General features: G+C 34.7%; 1 protein-coding gene across 1 annotated transcript in view; it reads left to right on the top strand.

The window, feature by feature from the left end:
• PDGFC (platelet derived growth factor C) overlaps positions 1-21669 on the top strand; it is a 135311-nt gene that overhangs the window by 89675 nt on the left and 23967 nt on the right. Inside the window, exon 3 of the mRNA XM_071556145.1 lies at positions 10929-11109. Coding sequence (XP_071412246.1) covers positions 10929-11109 — 181 coding nt within the window. The remainder of the gene's footprint in view (positions 1-10928; positions 11110-21669) is intronic.

The raw sequence follows: 21669 nt of genomic DNA, 5'->3' as shown, positions 1-21669 counted from the left end.
TGCAGGGAAGGATAATGTCAGCATCATTTTCCTCTAGACAGAAGAAATTCCACCCCACACTCTGCCCTTCAGTGAAGAAAAAAAAAAGGAAAAATTTGTTTTGCCTTGAGTATATAATAGAGTCAATGTTGATATATGTGTGAAGAACATGGTAATAGCAAGCATAGATTCGTGAAAGAAATACAGCTCCCCACATACAGTAAGTATTAATTCTGGGGCTTTTGAGGCAACAAGTTCCTTATCAATGTCTAGTTCCCAAGAAAATTGTTTTCTGGATGCAACTGATGGGCTGTCTTTACTGTCAGACAGTGTTAAATGCTTCTCATGGACTGTGATTACAGAGGGTGAAGTTATCTCTTGGGTAAGTACAAAGTTCAAGTTGGTGCTGAATAACTGAAGAAAGACCTTTAAATGAACTCTGTATTTAAAGTGGAATTGATGCAGATAATGTCCATGGTGACTCATGTTGCTAAGTAGCTGGCTGCTGGGGTTTTTAATGCTTCCACACACACTTCTGAAGATGAAGGGGTTACTGTTGCCACTTTTATTTGAGAATTCAGAAAACTGTAAGTCCCAAAAAATTCTAAGGCTTAAAATTGGAAAAAAATCCCCAAAACATTCAGCACCAAAACCCACAGAATCTTGTAAGCAGAGATGAATGTTGTCAAATCCTTAGAACTCTTTTCTTACAGCTATTGCCTTAGAATTTCAGTATGCTTAATTTTATCCACTTGTTTTTTTCTGAGATGCTACACATACGCATGGGCTACACTCTATTTAGGTGACTCTACATATCAGTGATACTAAAATGTCTCCTAATTTGCTGTTAAGTTCTTCAGCAAAAGTGAGACCATAACTAAAGTTAAAATTTATTATAGCTCTATTCTGTGAGTCAGATCCATTTGAATAGGAATGATTCATAGATATATGGAATTATATAAAGCATATAAACTCTCATTCCTTAATACACAATATTTATTTTTTTCCCAACACATAAATTATTTGTTAACTATTTTTATTCAGAGTCTGAAAGTGGGACGCATCATTTAAATGGTTGGAATGACTTGTGACATTCAAGTGCTTTACTTGAATTCAAATACTGATAGGAAAATTAATATGAAATAGCTGTAGGTTTAGCTACTGTCCACTGTTCATAGTGTGTGTATTGTATCCAGTATACATATTCTTTTGGATTTGCTATTGTTTATTAAAAGTTGCTTATCCAGTATACATATTCTTTTGGGTTTTCTATTGTTTATTAAAAGTTGCTTAATACCATTCTCATGATAAGTGCTATGTAAACGTGACAAAGCAGATAAATAAAAGAAGATAAAAAGGCAATAAAAGAAGATAAAAAGAAATCAGAAAACTAGAGTAGTATGGTTATAACTAAGACTACTCTGTAACACTCATTTCTTAAGCTTCAGAAAGAGTAAACTCTGTTCTGCAGAAAGGGTTTATAGCTTCAAAATTGTATTCTCTAAGCAAATCAGAATGCAATATGAGAAAGGGAAAGTGAAGGAGATGCTTCTCTGAGTGGAATGGGAGGACAACATAGCATAGATGCTGTTGTCAGGAGGACATGCTGCACGAACTTAAAATACTGCATTCTTGTCTACTCACTTTTCACTCCTTTACAATAAATCCAACTCTCATTTTTAGTATCCACTGTTGCTAGAGGACATGATAATAGATATTATTTTGCAAGTAATTTGAAACCTATTTTCACAGTCTAGATGAGTGTTGGGGAGTGATTGCTGATGTGTGGGCAGTTGACATAATCCCTTACTCCTTTTTTTGCACCAGAGACTGCAGTCATTGACTTAAAAAAACATTTTAGACTCCTTAAAAGTCCTTCCTGGTCCTCTCAATCTCAAGTAAGTTGTTTGAATAAAGTAAACTGTGTCCCCAGTATCAAAATATTTTTGTAAATGGTCCTAATGTTAATTTATTGCTTCTAAAATTGTTTCAGCTGTAGTTGGCTGTGTTTCTAATGGTGGAGACTGAAGTTATTTACTTTGACTGTGAGTGTGGAACTGCTGGGTATTGCTTCTGTCTAGGATGCTCTGGGAACAGTTATTGATGGAATTCCCCTGCTCCTGACCCTCTACTTATTAAAATAGAAGTCAATGTCTACTTTGAAGGGTCAGAACAACATACTCTGAGCCATCACCACCTGAGATCAGGGACATCTACAGTTGGCTACTGGATCTGTCTTTTCCAGTGTGGCTCACTTAAGTCCTGATGTAAATGGAAATGCAAGCTGCAGAAGCAGGCCCAGCAACGTAATCTAAAGTTACCCCATGCAGTGTCTAAGAATGCCGGTTTAAACATAGCGTACAATTCCTTTCTGATGTTTTCTGATTATTGAAAGTCTAAATATAATTAAGATGATAGAGTCACTGCCAGGTGTATAAGCAGGATTAAACAGCAATACCAAACATTCCAATTGTCCTGTTCCTAGAAGGACAATGCGTTTCTTCATGTGTTATGCAGATTTTCTTTATCTTCCTATAGTTGTCCTCTTCCTTTCCTCTCTCCATCTCACTAGATGCTGTGATTGCTTCTTTAAGTGTATCATCAACATTTTATCAAAGTATTTTACTCACATGCAATTGTACTTACACCACATTGCCATCAAATACTGTCAGACAGACAAGTCAGTAGCAGTCCTGTCTTGCACTCCATGTTGCTCCATTAGGATAAAGTAGAAGTGAAATGGTATACAATTGACATTAATATGTTCTCAGCTAATCCGAATATCGGAGAAGATGCATGTACATGGGAAACTGCAGAAAGAAAGATTCATTATTATAAAAAAGATTAAATGGTCATGTGGGAGCATCCTAGGGACTTTATAAGGTAAAATAAATAGATCCATCTCCTTTTCTGATAGTAGCATGTGAAGAGGGAGACCAATAAGCTAGCATCAATTATTAAGAATTATATCTTCAAACTAGCCTTTTATTCATATGTTGTATCTGGATTAAAAATAGATTTGCATCATTTCATGACCATAAATTTATAACTAGTTAAATTGAAGAGAGTTTATGCTTCTTACTGAAAACTGATCTCCTGTTTGAATTAGGAACACATTTCTTTTCTGCCTCATGCAATTTTATGCAACTGCTCAATGACATTATAGAGATTTTTCACTTTCTAGTCAAGCAGCAATTATTAGCTTGTCCTGAAGCAGAAGATGGTACTTCATGACAGCTAGTCTGTCCTGGATTGATAAATCTTGTGTGCTAGTGTAGCTTCCAAGAGATCACATGTTATTGTATTGCTGAGCTGAGGGGAAAAAAAAAAAAGGTGTTTTCATGTAAATAAACATAGATAGATCCCCAGCTTCCACTGAAGTAGGACGGAGGGAGGAAAAGGGGAGATGGAAAACTTGACCAGGTGTGTAATTGTGATCGAACATCACAGGATACTTGAGCGGAAGGGATGCTGCCTGCACTGCCCTGGATGAATCTTCACATTATTGAAAATGCTCCTTATGTCCCTCTTGATTTCTTTCTCTCCTGCCCACCCCTCCACACCACAAACATATGTTTTTGAATATTGTTAGGAAATTGCTTAGCCAGTAGTTTTCACATCATTGACTGGAGCCATTACAGTGTGCAAAAAGAAGAAATTACAGTTTGGGATACTAGAATAAATATTTCAAATACTGCTTGAAAAAAAAAAAAGGTAAAAAATTTGATTATGGATTCACAGAAGCTGTAACAGACACATTGACCACTATGAACAGTGTGAGGAAAGGAAAAAGTTTCATAGTGGGTTAGAAAGAATGCTTTATAGCCTTGGCTGTTAACGTGAACTTTAAGGTCCATTAGTGTTTTTGGTTTTCTACAAAATGTTGATCTGTACAGTAGGAACATGTGATTTATTATCATCGCTGTAATTCTCAAGATAAAATATACTAGACTTTACAGAGGAGTACTGAAAAAAGTTGCTAAAGCATTTAGCTCTTCCAAATCTGGAATGTGTGGTACTGTACAGTGTAGGATGTTTAATGAACTGGTTTACTGTCTGTGAACAGACAGTGGCTGCATCATCATAAAGGAAAAAGTGCTTTGTAGAGTATAGTGTTCAGGCCAGCAGGACCCCAAACTCTGATGGTCATTTCCATATGGTGTTGTATTATAAGTACATCATCATCATCATAAACGATACAGGTAATAATTTGTGAGGCAGGTGAGGATGACACAGATAGGAGCACTACTGTGCAGAACAGCAAGAACATTCTTATATATTCCTATACCATTTTGTTATATGTGTTATTTAATTTCATAACTTGTGCAAAATAACAAAGAAATCAGTTGTCTGCACAGGTGATCAGTACCGCAAAGTAGACAAATTGGAGGTGAAACAGTAAAAGAAAATGTTTCATGTGGAGATTACCCATTTTATAGTCCTTGAAAATTAGCCTTTACAAGTAACTTCTAATTTTATGGAAAGTCTTTTTTCACTCTATTTTATGTGGTTACAGGAGGATCTGTAGAAAAAGATAGGAATAAGGTAAGTGTAGCATTGTAAGTGTGAGTGATGGAAACTCTTGGGGCCATCATCTCCACAGAGCTTCATCTTTTTTATTTTAAGATGAAAGCCATGGTATGGAAATGGACCGGGCCATCATTTGAAGGATGATTCTTATGTATTTCTAAGCTCTCCAGTTTTCCCAAATTCATCTGTGTCCTTGATTAATAGTAATGATAATATGTAATAATAATGTAATGTAATGATGTAATAATAGTGATGACATGAAATTTCATGCACTTTCTTGATTTGTGTGTTTCTTTTACTTATAACATGCCATTTTGGTACCAAACTTTATTTAAAAAGAATTAAACATATTTCTTATTGTGAATGGACTGGGAATACTGTTATTCTGTGATACAAAGAAGGTAAGTATAGGTGGCTTCTAAGAAATCTGGCAATTTGTTTTTTAAAAGGAGGAGTCTGGGAATCTGTCTTCTTTCCTTCTTACCTCTACTTCTGATTTCCAGGATTATAGTGTCTCTTTTTATAAGACTCTTATTCAAGTGCTTGAAATGATGTATCAACGGAATTTACACCCGTATAAATCAGTTCATAGCAGAGGTTATCTAGGACTGAATTCTGTGGTTCTGTGTTCCTGAAAGTACTTGTTCACATGTTTAATCCATATCAGTAGTTTAATATACGTTTAAATAATTGCAGTCGTCCTGTCTGAATATAATTGTTTTGTTTTATAGCCCAAAGTACATTTACTAATGTATCTAGTTTACAATTTCTCATTCTTGTGGAAACATTAATGTCCCTTCCTCCCCACAAGGCAGATATTACTTTCAGAGCTATGGGATATTCATATGCTTTCTTAAGTGCTTACCAGTGCACCTAGACAGCAGTCATGATCTTTTATTTCCTAGAGGTGTTTGTGTGTCATCAGGGTAAGGATATGTTTTGAGCAATATGTAATTTGTCAATGTCACTGAAGTAAACTTTTGACATGAAAATTTTGGAGAGAAGTGTGGAGAGACATGTTTCTTTGGGTTTTGTACTTTTGCATGCAGTACTTTGACTCTAGTTCACCAAGGGACAAAAACTGCTTTGCAAAATGTGTATGTCTCAGATTCACATGATACCTCCACTTTTCAGCAAATCCACAGAAAATGTTTTATGGTAGACTGAAGAGTGGGAATGCAACAGTTAATTTCACCAAATCAAATAAACAGTGCATCCTTTTCATGAAAAGTGTTCAAATGTTTGAAGAGTAGAATTTATGTGTTTGAACACAGTTTTGTTTTGCAGTCTTGAAAGTGTATATTTATGATCGAAGTGGCTTACAGTGAATGAAAGGGAAGAGAATTGAAATCTAAGGATTAAACTTTTTTTCGTGTATCCTAAATAACAAGGTAGAAATACTTGAGAGAGAGTTGTGTGGTTGTGTGAAAAGCCCCAGGCTGTTACTAATCAGTACAAGGAAAGATTAAGTAGAGAGAACCATGGCAACCATCTAACATTTGTGAATGAATCTGTGTTTCCATAAGGCAGTTCCTAATGTACAGTACTGCATATTCTAAAATAGATTTATTCAAAGTAGGTTGGCACAGAAACTACAATCCATATTTGGTGAATGGCAGTTGGAAATGTTCTCTGTTTATACCTTGAGTATCTTTATTTCATGGAAAATGTAGACATGGCAGGATACTTAGAGATTTTATGCTCATTTGCTCTATTGGTTGGAAGCGATGTCTCCTGCTAGTAGTGGTGTTTGTGCATAATTAAACATAATTTTCTGAGTACAAAATCTTGACCTCATCAGTTATTTATTTGGATTATATCTGAGTTTGCTTTTTTTTTCCCCAGTAAGTGTTACGACATATTGTGTGTAAGATCAGCAAATACAGAAACTACTATGGAAATTTAGTTCATGTCAAATCACTGCTGCTTCATCTTTTCTGTTTAGACATTAAAACATCAAGCATGACAGAAAAGGTAGAATGTAACTTTTTTTCTCTGTAGTGATATCCAAAGGAGTTTCCTTTTATAGAGGAAGGTGCTGCCAAATCCTCCTAAAGAGGATGAGTCCTATGGGTAAATTGCTGGTGTTGTGAGCCTGAGGAACTGGAATAAAATTACTCTGCTTAACTTTGTTCAGAAATTTGTAGTGGAAAGACTTAATCCAGACATAATATTTTAAATGTTTAAAATTTTATATTGGCTAGTTTTTGAAAAAATGTTTTCTTCCAATATCCTGACTTTACTGTAACTCAAAGCAGCCCCAGTTAAATATAGCTGGTAATGTTGATAAGAATCATTTTTGTTGTACTGATACCCTGTGTGGAGTATTTCTTGGTGATGCCTCAGCGCCACCATTTCAGCCAAGGTGACATCTCCCTTCTGTATCTCCAGGAAATTTGCTTTATGTATCATCTGAGGTTTTATCTTTGCCACCTAGCTGGCAAGTGAAGTTATTATTAGGTAACTTTTACGGGTGTGCCCTGCTAGTGCTTTGCAATTTTAAGAACTTTGTATCTACTGAGCTGAGCAGAAGACTGGAATGAATAGGCCGGTCTTTCCCAGTTTGAGGTTTCTATACATTCCTGTCTGGAAGCAAATAAGAAAGAGTATGATGTAAAATAATGAATTTGAAAGGCAATGGAATTAATTAAATAGCCGTCCTGAAGCTTGGGCAATATGTGATTGTACTGCCTGACCTGGGTCAAGTATTAATGTGAGGGAGTATTCTCTCCTTCCTCTGAAGGTGAAGATTATGTAAGGTGTTGCCAGTACCCTTACAGTTTTGTCTATATAAATGCACAGTTAAGTTGAATAATGGAAACCAAAAATTTTCATCCATAGGAAATATAACTATTTCTGTAATATTACTTCAAATAGACATGGAAGAGAGAGAGTGAGGTTTTTCTAGCATGATGGTGTTAAAAATCTGATTGGAAAAATATCAAAATTATATTTTCATGATGACAGTTTTTAGTTTCCAGAATTAAAGCTGTCCAAACACAAACCATCTCAGTGCTATTTAACAACAATTTTTTCTGGTGAACTGCCAGGGGACCTTGAATGTTTTGGATCTGCATTATGACGTGTTATTCCAATTCTAGGAAAACCTTGGAATTCTATGAGCTTTAAAACAAGTTGGAACAGAAATATTACCTTGTCCCACACAATGCTGTAAAGAATTTTGATAGGCATTGTTACAACCTGTTTTCTTAATTAAAAAAAAAAAAAGAAACAACCAAAAAACCTAGTTTCTTACCAAAAGTAGATGAAAAAATAGTTTTCACCTTTCACAAGCTGTTTTAATGAGTTTCCTAGATTTTTGTCTAGCACATATCTGTATACAAATAGAAAGGTCCAGTGTCACTGAGATCAGAAAGTGTTTTACTCTGTGGATTTTTCCTTCTTACATTTATTAATATATTTGTGGAATTCTGGAGGCAGAGGAAAGCCACAAAAAGGTCACAAAACTGCAAGCCAAGGTAAACAGCCTCTCAGAAGATGTTTAGCAAATGACAGTGTAAACCACAGGAAAAAATATATAGAGAGGAAAACATAACTGTTGGAAAAATCATTTCTAGGTTGGAAAGGCATTGATGCTTTGAGTTGCTTATGTTGCTTCCTTGCCTCTCTCCAGTAAATTAGCTTTGTTCAGATTGTTAATTCAATCCATGTTCCCAGGTACCCTAGGCCTCATGGGAGAGGAATACATGTTCTGCTACAGATATGATAGAAGGCATTGTGAGTATCATGCCATCAAGGCAAAAGCATCTTTCATCCCAAGAGAGGAGATGGGACTGCCTCTTTGGCATAAATTTTGCTTATTAATATTTGAAAAATATTACAGATACAGTACCAGTGCGTTTCTTTAGTTGTTGCTGAAGAGGGTTATGTTTTCTCCTTTGCATACTGCATAGAAAAGAAGGTCTCTGTGTTGGGGTCAACATGCATTTTAACATTTTTAACTTCACTACAGCTGTGAAATGGCTTCTCAGTTCTTGGTTATTTATCCTAGTTTCCTTGCATTTCAAGAACAAACTTCTTTTGGGGAAATAATTTTCCGTGGCTATGCTATTATACCTGCTGCTCCTTAGCCCTGTAATACAAAGCTGCAAAATTATGTAGCATAATCAGGTAAGTGCTAAACCATCTCAACTGCTTTGTTTAGTTACTTTTACAGCAAGTTCAGGCTTCAGCCCATGTGCAATGTGAGGAATTTTAGTTACACAAAAGATTTTTTTGATAGGCCACTGTACCACATTCAGCCTAGATAACTGACAGGAATAAAGTTACTGGCTAAAAATCCAAGCTGAATTTTATTTACTTTTTCAGAATACTTATTTCTCTCTATTTTACTGCTTGACTGATCAAGCTAATTAGAATTTATTTGAAGTGTCTGGGATTTAAACTGCGGACTCTTTCTCTTTTACTTCAGGTGTATCAAGAGACAAAAAAGGGCAATAAAACGTAGTGTGAGTTAGGTAGAAGCACTGTGCTTGACCTCCTGACATCTCAAACCTAAGTCAATAAATAATAGCTTATTTCACTCTTTAAAAATCAGAAAATTGGAAAAATTATTTCCTATTCTTAGCTAAAAAAATTAAAAGGTTATCTTTAGAAACTTCATAAGCTGATCTTAAACAAAAACCAAAACAAGCTCAGTGGTCAAAATCAATTTGATAAATGTGTTGAGCCCTGAGGTCTTAGTACAATTAATGTACACATTGCCTTTGTAATAAGTTGTATACCTAATCATAAAGTAATAACACTGGTGGATCTGTTAAAGGAATTAGTTCATGTTTTGGGGAAAAAAGGATAATGATAAAGTAATTAGTATCATAAGTTCAACAAAGATTTAAAATTCTGGTACATTGCACTAATGGATTTTGAATATAGTTAATGAGCATATTCATTGCATTCATTTTTAATTAAGTGGAAAAAAACTACTAGTCCTTTAAGTGGACATAATAAATGTGCGAGTCAGTCTTGCACAAACATGCAACAGAAGAATTTATTGCCTCCTGTCTAACTAGGGAACTGGAAATCATTATAAAGATTAGATTTACTGAAAAAAATACAGAAAAAGCTTTAGTAGAAAATGTTTATGAGGTAATAATTTTCACATTGAATATTCTTTGACGTATTTGGTAGAGTGTGTGTGCATGTTTTTTCAAATATGAGCATTTGCTATCATCAGAGGTAGGATTGTTTTTACCCTTGAAAAGGACTCTGCTATTCATGAATTTAGATTGATACGAGATGTCTTTAGTAAATGACTGCACATTCAAGAAAACATAAAAATATCAGAAACCTTGAAACAAATACAAACTCGAAGGTTTTGTTATGCTTGTACTTAGGATACAAATTGTGGTTTAAAAGTAACAAGTTGTCTCGCGAAGGTGCAGCTGTGAACATCTGAGTGTTTGTCCTGCTTTAAGCAGCACGAACACACCTTCCCAAAGCACTGGGCTGGGCTGCCACTGGGGCTCAGGGCTTTCAAGCTGAAGCAGGGAAAATGCAGCTGAAATGCTTGGTGTTTATTCTGCCAGTGGACAGCCGAGAGCTGACATGAAACAGGTTAAAGCACTGAAACCAGATGTACCTTCTAGAGCAGTGGCTTTCAATGTTTTTATTACTTGGGAACCCTAAACATTTCCAGTGAAAATGAGGATCTCTCTATGCCACGTTACTGAAGGTTATTGATGATTGGCTGACATTTCTTGGTTACCTTTCATGAATCTAGTTGAAGCTGTTCACAGATCCCCAGACCACATGTTAAAAATAATGAAACTAATTCAAACTTAATATGTTTAATTCTCTCAAAGTTCCCAATCCATATCTTTCTTGTCATTATTATCTAAATACCAAATACTTTTTGGCACATGCTTAGGTCTAGGAATTTGCTCAACAAATGTCTTATTGGCTTATGCATAAACTCCTTCCAAGTTTCCCTAAGCCACCTTAAACTTTAGGAACTTATTCACCACTGGTATTACAGGAGAGCAAGTTTTCCTTACCAAAAAGGCCCTGAACTGTCACTGATGGCTTGCAGTGTACTGGTAGTGATATTGTAGTATGAATCACTGTGCCACACTTTTGGCAATTTCAGTATTTTTTTTCTCTGACTTTATTCTGCTCTATCCCACATGTGGTAATTGCTTTCTGTAAAAGGAGCAAACAAAACCATACACATGGGTCTCTTCAAAATGCTAACTCTCTTTTATTTTGTTAACCTCACTGCATGATTTTATTATGGGTATGTAAGTCAGTAGCAGTTTGGGAGCTAATTTTAAAATAGCTTTGGCAGCATACTTTTAGCATTTAAAAATAAATTGCAAACTGCAGAGTCAGTTTATTGCTTAAAACATGAAGGTTATAGAATTTCTGTCAGTAAATAAATATTTATTTTCTTTTCTCTTCAGGTATGACTTTGTAGAAGTTGAAGAGCCTAGTGATGGCACTGTTTTAGGACGCTGGTGTGGTTCCAGTACTGTGCCAAGCAGACAAATCTCCAAAGGAAACCAGATCAGAATAAGATTTGTGTCTGATGAATACTTTCCTTCTGAACCTGGATTCTGCATCCACTATACCCTTCTTATGCCAGTAAGTAACAAAATCTTTGAACTGGTAGCTCGAAAGAATCTTTTAATAGGTTAGGATCAATTATTGTTTATTTCTTAATAATAACAATGTGCAATCTGTCTTCCTTGAGTTGTACATTTTGGTTTTGGTTTTTTGTATTGTTTTGTTTTAATTTGTTTGTTTGTTTTTTTTTTTTTTTTTAACTGAGTGTTCTTGTGGTTGTTCTTGGATGGCTTTGGACTAGGAAGCTGTGGGCTCACTCGTTTGTCTGGAAACTTCAATGAAATCTTTGCATTCCTAATACCGTACTGTGAAAAAAAAAAAAAAAAAAGAATTCTAGCTTTGAGAAAAAGAAAAATCAGCATACAAATCAGTATTGTGATGTTGAAAGACCATTGGGATGTTGCAAAAAGGACTGAAGAAATTAATGGTTTTATTAGTCAGCTGCTATTAGACATGCACAGGCAAATGATTATACCTAGTTCCAAACAGAGAAGTTCTTATGCCTCTGGATAGTTTTATTAAAGTGACAAAGCAGACAATGCGTAATACTCTTTTTCCACTGTGTTTTCCATGGAAACTGTGCTCTAGACTTCTCTTAAATGTTGCTTAAATCTTGTAAATCACAGGTATTAAACACTAGTAATTGTCTAAAATGTGACTAGTTTCACTGTCAACAGATTTCTGTTACCTTTTTTCACCAAATGAATAATCTGTGATAGGGAAGAAAACCTCTATTATAGATTTTTAAGGATGGATAATTTGCTGAAACATTAGAATGGGGGAAAACAGGAATTGACTTGTTTTAGAATAGATATTCCACATTTTAAAAACGTAAGGAGCACTTTTCTTTAAATTCCTCATAATTCTCTTTGAATCTCTTAAGTAATTTTGTGGTACTGTGGTATTTGGTTGGTGGAAAATATGTGCAAGCTCAATAAAAAATTGATCAAAAGAATCCATGTTGTAACCCCACTGACATATGCTTCACTCAGAATGAATTTGGCTTGCTTTATTTTTTTGCCAGTTTTGCTTTTCTCCCCATATGCAACACTGCAGTTATTGAGGAGAAGAAAAAACCATACCATGTATCTTCTCAATAGAACAAAATTGTCTGCTGAACATATTTAGCATACAGATGATGTCAGTGTACTGTACTGGGGGATGTATGTGTGTGTGTATATATATTTATGTATGTTGTTTTCTGTTGTTTTCTTATAAATATTTTTAAATATTTATGCCTAAATAAGAACTCTCCTAAACTGATCAAAGCTTAGAGCTGCATATTTGCATCTTCTATGAGTTAGACCCTTCTGATAGTAGAATACTATGACCTAATAATGGTGAATTTTAAAATTAAATAAAATGTCAGTCTCCAAATTAACTTGAAATAAGGCCAGGTTTAAACTTTTATACATCTGAGGGCAGAATGAAATAAGTATGTTTACTTTTAGAAAATGGTTGAAGAAAATCACTAAATCCATGTGTTTGTGGGGCTGGTGCCAAATTTTGTTGTCACAGCTCTGGTATTACATCCTACCTGCTACATAGCTATTGAACTTAAGTGTGATTCAATTTCTGTGGAGCTGATGAAGCGAAGGCACCTGAAATACCAGAGTATATGTATAATTATTTTTTTATGCCATGCTGTGCAAATGGACTGAGTTTATTCCTTAATATTTGATGGAGAAAACTGATTATAAAGTTTACATTATCATTGCTGGCAGGGCAATGGTTTAATGTTCAAAATATTTACATAACTTATTCAATAGACAAAAAAACAGCTGACATCATAGGATGCATTCCTTTCCACTAAGAAAGCACATATAGCATAAGAAGGATCCATGCAACCAGTTTTAGCAATCAAACATGATCCCTCTAACATACAGAACAGGCAAGAGCAGCTGCTTCATGTCATAAGAATTGAGAATGAGCCCCAAAATGTGCAGTGTAGCAACTGCTTATTGGTTAATTTCTAAATCTGTCTTTAAAAGAGCTGTGATCTTTTTCAACAAAAAAATGTGCCTTAATAAGTCATGGAGAATACAATTACACATTTCAGACAGCAAGTTGTAAATTTAATCTATATTGTTGAGTTCCAGGGTTAATCTTGCTTTTTATACCTAATGCAATTGAAAAGTGATAAAAAGTGTTTTTTCTTTATAACTGTAATGCTATCTTACCCAGCTTTTCACAAGAAAATAAAATTTATAGCCCTATTCCCACATGCTTACAAAAAAGATGTCCGCTATAAGAATTAGTGTAAATTTTACATAATTCTTGCAAAATCATAACTGATTCACTTGGAGATTCACTTCAATGAATTGGTTCTAAACAGTTAATTTTTTCCCCCTCATTTTTTTTGACAAGTGGTGGGGAGGGGGAGATGCCTGGTAGACTAGCAATGAGAGTTTGTTTAGGGAGAAATGAAGCAAACTGAAATAAAACAGTGCAAGCTTGTTTCTGTATTTGGAGGCCACCCACAGAGAGGGGCAAACTTTCAGGTCTTTTAAAGACCAGGAGAAATGGCTTTGTTTAAATCTGCTGTAATTTATCGTATACTTTTTTTTTTTTTTTACTTTGTATATTATATTTCAAACCAACTTTTCACATAAGTAGGACAGGAATGGCTATTGATCTTACTTTGCTTCTAAGATTTAGTAACTCTAAGGGACTCACTGCCATTCCAATGTCACTGGATACAACATCATTCTCTGGAAAGGTTTCTGTGGGATTATAAGGCACTGCATAAAAGCACATGCTGTATACAAGCAGAATGCTCCCTTATTAAAACCTGAAGCTCTTCTTTAGATTCTAACTGGTTGGATTTTAACAATTTGAATTTCCTCCCTTTTAAGTTGTGTACCCTGGCTACATCTAGAACTTCCTATAATTCTAGTCTAACTCCACTTTCTTTTCTCTCTTCTATAGTTGCAAGTAAATTTTGTCTACAATACCATGAAGTGGAAGCAAGTGTTGAAAATTCTTATTACTCAGTAAATATAGTTTATGTTATTTCAAAATTTTTATACTCCTTTCAGCACAGCTGTTATTCTCAGTCACTCTTTTCATTCTCTGCCTTGTCATTTAGTCTGTACTTACTGATGAGGTGCTTTATTCAGTAAGGGCTGCCTTGTAATGGTTCTCAATTTTGACCAGCTATGCATTTATTAAAAGTCAAGATTTTGGCAGCACTATGCCACCTCCTAGAACTTTATTGCAAAAGCAGTCCATATTTTATTTCTCTTCCCCTTCTTCTCACTTGCCCCAATTAAACCTCTAATCCATATAGTAGCCACACGCAATTGAGGAAAATCTTATAAAATCCAATAATATATATTTGGGCTTCAGTCTTCCTAGTGACTTGTTTAGTTTAAACTATGTCAGTTACAAGTTTGGCAGAGAAAACTTGATGTAATAAAGTCCATTGTTAGTTGGGGAGCGGGTGAATGGGATACTTGATGCCCGAGGTGCCATTAAGGAATGCATGACTGATTGCCAAAGTAGTTATTAATTATTCAGGGCACTCAGAACAAAGCAGCTCCAGTTAAAGTTGAAGCTGGGAGTGACTGTATTCCCGTTCTTTTTTGGCATATGGTAGCATGTCATTTGTCATCAAAGATCATTCCAAAGATCTTTGCAAGGAACAGACTTAACCCTCTTCTATGCAAGTGAAGATGAAAATCCAACAAGCTGTTTAAAAACTGACCTGCTTTGAAAATAACTGAGCAGGTGGTTTGATATTCTGGTGCAATACCTGTATGGCTATCTGGGTGTCAGTTCAAGAGAATGTTTTGGGTTGGTTTGGGGTTTTTTCCCATTTGATGCAGAGATGTTGTTACTATTGCTTGCTTTTGACAGTAATGAAGATTAAATAGATATTCTGTCTAGGGCTATCTAATAATTGTTCCTTTATTTCATCCAAATTGGCTAAGCTTTGATCTTTTAGAATTGCACATGTTCATTTTGTTTGCAGTACCTTTTTAATTCAGCTTGTTGATTGAAACAGGCAAATAAAATTTAAATACTAATAGAAAAAGTTCATACTAATAGAGCAGAGAGGAAAGCTCATATCCTGCCTTCTCTTCCTTTCACAAGCCCACAGATTTCACAGCTATCAGTTATGTTTCTCTCATGTAGGTATGAAAGCCTAAGAGTTGCTTAACTTTGGCTGCAATAACAGAAAATCCATCCAGAAACATCATAAAGGATATTATTAAGGACATTATTTTCTCTTAAGCAAAGTAGTTTTTCCTATGCTCTCTTAAGAAGTAATCAAAAAGTTTTAGAGTAAAAGGATTTCAGGGTTGTATAAGCCAAGGTAGTATGTAGAATGTGTGTTATGTAGAGCTTTGGAAAGCTACATGAAGTGAAAAAGGACTGTGAAATCCTGTCATATAATGGGAAGGACTTGAAAAAAACCCTTCTGCATTCAGAGTTTACACTGATTAAATACAGTGAAACCTGTCTAGATAATGGAACAGGCTCCTAAAGATGCTTCAATGTGCAAATTCAATAATTCATTTTCTTCTGCATGGCAAAAATTCATTGTAAATCAAAGATGGTTTTGAACTAATTCTTACCTTGGAGATTTTATTTTGCTTTGTATTTTTGCTTAAGGTCTTAGATGAGATTATTTCTTAGATGTGACATTAAATATTGCCCCAAAATACATAGACAGGAGTGAAATTCTTCAGGTTAATAAAAAAATATACAAAAAATACAAACCTGAGGATGGCTATTATCCGTGGGACTAAAATGAGAGGGTGGGGAAACCTTTGAAACAAAAGAGCCTCTGAAGTAGATGTCCTAATCAAATCATAACTTCTTCTTTGCCTGTGACCATATCTCATTCTATCACATGGATACCATAAAAACTTAAAAGATCTGTTTGTGTGAAGCAGACTCGCAGAGAGATAGGGCTAGACATGAATCCAGCAGGACTGTGGACCTGCAGAGAAATCCATGGGAGTGTGTCCTGAATCTCCAGAACCTGAGTCGTCAGTGTGGACTTTCTGAGACTCTACAAGGAAGAGAGACATTTTAAATCATGTTGGTTGTTATTTAGTTCTTAAAAAGAATGAATATACTTACCTGATAGCAAGTTTTTTACTCTGAAGGACTAGGTTCCTTTCCCTTTGGCCAACATTTGAGTGCAGTTTCTCATAAAGTATATGTAGTATGTATAATATTTCTTTTGTATTTTTCTGTAATGTTAATCATGTAGTGTCTCAGGTCTGAAAAAATCAAAAATTGTTGCTTTGACTGTGGAACACAGTAATTTTGTTTCCTTGGCTGACAATTTTTTTACAATTTTTTCATAGATTTGACTAAGATTTAAATTCATTACTTTGGAAAGTTTATTGTATATCCCATCAAGTATCACTGCGGCAAGAGTTATAAAATATCATCTGATTATCTTTTTTCTAAATAAATAACATTCATTTCAGTTTAAATCCAATTATGTTACCTCAAATTCCATACTTTGTTGGGGTTGTTTTTTTTCTGTTCAAGAAATTCAGTACAATTTTTTCTCCTGAAAAATTCAGTAGTGTTCAACAAATAACAAACTGGTTCTGATTAGGGAACTTTTATCTAAGTCTTAAAATTACTTTGTTTGTTTTAAAGAAACTATTGTGGGGCAATCAAAACAAATGATGTGCACAAAAGCTTTTGAAAATTGCTCTCCTTTTAGTTGTTAATAGAATTATTTACAAGTTAGATCACTCTGGCAACCTGTTTGAAATATAAGTTATTGCCATAAACAAGAGATGAGGTACTGCAATTGTCAAGAAAAAGCAGACAACCTTTATTGCTCCTTCTCCCAAATTATTACTTTCATCACATATTAACCCTCTCCTCCCACATCAAAGCAGATAGTAGGATGATTCAGTGCAAATAGCATTCAACCACTGTAAATGTCCTAAAAATTTTTAAAGTCCAGGAAACATATTGGAAAATTATTTCAAATAAACTAGACACTCCCTTTCCTTCAGTTTCTATAAGTTACCTTAAAACTTTTGTTAGATTTCCATTTATTAATGGATATTTATATTGTCAGGGACTCTTTTTTATTATGTGGAAACTTTATTAATGTGTCTCACAGCATTTTAGCATAGAAGTTTATGTATGCACATTTAACTTGGAAATGAGTATTACTTTTACATGTTCTATCATTTACTTTATTGTAGTGTTCTAGTGTAAAATCTAATGTAGTGTGCCCTGCTGTTTTCAGAACAAAGTGATTTTTGTTTTGTCTTGAACAATTTCAAAAGTCTCACACAATGTCATGACTCTGGGAGTGGTCTGGTTGGTGTATGTGGGCTCTTAAGTATCATTCTGTTTTTGAAAGAACTGTGTTTTGCCAATTGATGAGAAAATAGAGTAAAAAATTGTGTACAAATCCAGGAAAGATAGTAACTGGGAAATCCAATCTGCATTAATGTGTAAGGAAGAGAATACATGTTATATGAGGAAGATGGACTGGGGTGAATTACCAGCCTTGTGGATTTGCCACCATGGTACTTTCATCATTCAGTTTTGCTTAATAGACAACAAAGTTTACACCTTCTAATAAGCAGAGAGTACACCACTAACGAAAATAACTTTCAAACATTACATTTTAATATTATAGTCCTGAGTATGTTCTCATTATGAGAGTGTATCCCTATAGTAAATCACAGTTAAATGTCAAAAATCAAGATTTAAAATGAATAGGTGTCTTTTATTGCAATTTGACACCAGAGTTGGAAATACATCTCATATTGTGAGGGTTTTAGGTGATGAAAAGTCTAGCATGCTAACTGAAAAATGTTTTCTCAAGTAGTAATTTTTCATTAAGCTCAAAGAGTGGGTCTAATCAGAGCAACTACACAGAAGAAATAATGAAAGAATATAATACTGCCACTCTGTAGCTATTGGAAATATTAGCCTAAAATATATTACTCTCTACTCATGCAAACTTTCCTTTAACTGATCTTCAAAGAGATTCTCTTTTCTTTCTCAAAATCTTACCTCTAAAATGGTTCTAGATTAATATAGATCAGATCAAGCTGGTTAGCTTTTATCAGTCAGTAGTATTGCATTAAAGCTTTTAATATGTTATGTACACTGGCATGCGAATTTGAAGATCTATTAGTCAATAGAGTTAGCAGTAATGGCAAGTTTCTAAGCCTTTCCAATTGGCTTCCCAGTTTCCCAAATGTCAAACTATCTTGTATCAAACCAAAAGTTTTCTGTAAGGCACCTCAAAAAAAAAAATCAAAACAAATAAACAAACCCCAAATAACTTCAAACAAGTCTGTGATTTGAGAGGAATCTCTATGTATATATAAACTCGTCACTCTTAAACTGTAAACTCACTGATGCAATGTCATTGGAGCTGCTGGATGCTACTTCAACAGAAATATTTCACAATGAAGTCCAAATATTCCTTTAGTCTTTCCAAATTATTCTGTAGTCATGGTTAAAATTTATTTGTTTAATCTTATTGATCATATCTGTTCTAAACAATGTAGTGTCTCAATTATTTGTATGTTTGTTTTTTTTTTTTATTTAATCCTGTACTAAATATTTTATGAGCTACTTTTTTACTTAATATGTTTGGTTAAAAAAACCCCAAACCATACCCCTCAAAAGAAATCCCCAGACATCCAAACAAAAAAAGCAGCAAAAAGCTCCCCCCCCCCCCGCCCAGTCCCACAAACAAACAAATTAAAAACCCAAAGAACCCCAAACATCACCTTCTTCTGCTCCCAAGTTTTTTAGCAACTTTATTTTTTGTTTGTTAAGCATTACAGAATCATCTAGTTGACTATCCCTTTTCCAATTTTCAGGATCAACATTTATGAGAAAGCACGCTGATGGCTTCTCTACAAATTCCAAAGCAAAGTGATTCTGTCCTATTCTCAAAGTAATCCCCTGTGTAACTGGCACAGTCCTAGATTTTTTTGTGCTTTCAAATACTGAGATGTTGTGTCTGACATGCTTGCTAGTGGAAGAAAAGGTAAGCAAATGTATATTTCATACTAGGTTTCAGGTAGCACCCTAGTTTTCACTTATGCTGTTTAGGTGCATTCATGCTGTGTCCCTATTCATTTCTAGTATCTTAATCATGCCACAATCCTATCCACTGCCTCCCCACAGACAGTAAGTAATTAGAGTGGCATGTACTGTGCTAAATTTCTTACTATAATTCTGGTAGGAAAGGGACAAACAAAAGGGAAAAACAGGAATGAAATGAAAGAAGTTGTGACAGAAGAATGCAACTTCTCTTTTTTTTTTTTTTTTAGTATTTTGCATATGGTAGAGCTCTGATGAGGGCAACTCTAAACATTTGAGATCAAATCAGCTGTAGATGACTTACTGCACAATCTAACTCCACTGGTTGGTAGAAGCACCTCTTTAAACTCAGGAGAAAAACTCTTGACAGAATAATAACACTGTATAGTAGCTTCAGGGTAAAAGTTTACTTGTGGGAAGATTAATGTGGGAAATCTGTAGTGGTGTTAAGAGAAAAATCCTTTTGTTTCTGAAAAGGGGTAGATAATAAGCACTATGGGAATACCAAAGTTTGCACCTGTCTTGTCTTTGCAGTACCTGGCGTCTGTTGTTACAGATGGGGATTATGTGCTGTCATTTGTTAGCTTCTCATAAGTACTCAAAACTTTTTTAATGATGAGGATGAAAGGTTTGGCTGAAGGAGCCAAGATTGTTGTTGAAAAGCATTCAGTTTTGTTTTCATGGGAAAGTCTAGATAATCACAAAGCTATTGCATCTGTTCTTGCAATTATGTCAGGCTAGGCTAGTAGAGAAGGAATTCGGGAAGGCTACTTCCATGCTGGCTCTTGATAGCTGGCTAATGTTGGTGAAGTGTAGCTGCATAAAAAAAACCCCCAAAATGAAATTAATAAAACCTTGCATGTGAAAATGGAGCACAGTTTGGTTGCAAAGGACATTTCTAGACACAGAATGCTCAGGCTGTTTAACTATTCATTTAACTCTGTTTTTGAGCTAAGCAATAAATCACAGGAAGAAAAATAGTAAGGATCATTTATGAGAAGAAATAAAATGCTGGGCTTCATATTGAAGGGAGTGATTTAGTGCATGAAAGACCAGGTTCAAAGACATTTGAAAGGTGGAGGTGTGAAGGCAAATGACACAGCCTTTCCAAGAAATTTTGCATATAATCCTACAGGCATTTTGAAGTTGACAGGTCCTAACAGTCCTACCCTTTCAGCTGCCAAAGGGTTCCTTGTATGGAGCTCTAATAACTCTAACCTGAAATCCCTCACAGCAGCTCTTGAGTCTCATCTTCGTCGGTTACAGGATTTTCAATGTAGTTGTGTAGAGAATGAAATCAATCTGGTGATTTATTGTTCACTTTGTAACTTTGGTGTCTTTTGGTAGCACTCAGTTAACTTCATAGCTTTTTGGTAGATATCTCTTATTCTAAATGTTCTTCTAACAGTGTGACAAACACCCTTTAACAAGACAGATGGTGTGCTACAGTAATTTTGTTAGAAATCAGTATCCTTGTAGTTTTGTGAAAGGTTGGTATAGTAAATACAATTTCAGAATTTGAATTTTCAAATGTTTTATTTCCACTGTTTTCCTTATCATGCCTTCATGTGAATGTTAAAAAGGCAGCTATTTTTGAAACTTGAAAATCCCTAAAATTTAAAATTGTTTCATAAACAAATTTTCACTTCCTCTCTGCAACAAACCCTGAACTTCCCTGATCCCTGACACAGTCAAAATGACTGGGTAGCCAAGGAGAGTAAGATAAAGTTGAGCCAAATTATCAAACCCATTCGATTGTCATCTCTATTTCTTGAGGGGAAAGGATTAAATACCAAATTATTTAACTTCCTAACTGGCAGGGCAGTCAGCCACATGTATGTAGGCATTTAATATGTAACCTGTTAGTAGGGTTGCCCGTGCTTATCTTCTGAAAATCATTCTGTTCTGCTGAACTCTTCTGATGTGTGTGCGCATATTTGTCTTCCGGCTTTTCAATGTGAGCTGCTCTGGGTAATCAAAAGTTAATAATAAAATACTTCCTGTTCTTAAGTCATCTGTGTAATTTTGTCTTGGAATTCTTGTCTTTCAGTTAACATAAATTCTGTCATTGATCTCTTCTTGTTTGCGCTCTGTCAATATATGTGACTTTAAATACTGTATTTACTTTATTTAATTACCTTTCTGCTAAAAAAAAGGTCACAAGCCCTTTCATGTAGGAAAAAAAAACCCCTTGTGATTAGGTGCCTAAAGTAGCAGGATATCTTTTGATACAACATAAAATATAGAATAAAGGTTCATAGGAGTGTGTTGAAACTATTTTCTGGTATAAAACACTTCAGCGTAAAGGCCAGCTTTCACCAAAAAGGAAAAATAGATGATGAAGTCAAAAGTACAAAGACAAATGAAAAATTGTCAGCAAGTTTTTCAATTGTGTTCTCAATCATCATTAATAATAAAAACTAAGTTACTTTTACAAGTAGGTATTTATGTGAATGAAAGACAATATAAGTTTTGGAATTTACTACTTTGCTAATAAAATATATCTAAAAAATATTAGAA

Source organism: Pithys albifrons, chromosome 5, assembly GCF_047495875.1.
Source record: "Pithys albifrons albifrons isolate INPA30051 chromosome 5, PitAlb_v1, whole genome shotgun sequence".
Classification (NCBI taxonomy): Eukaryota; Metazoa; Chordata; class Aves; order Passeriformes; family Thamnophilidae; genus Pithys; species Pithys albifrons.
The sequence above is the reverse complement of the archived record's forward strand: the minus strand, read 5'-3'. Positions and strand labels throughout refer to the sequence as shown.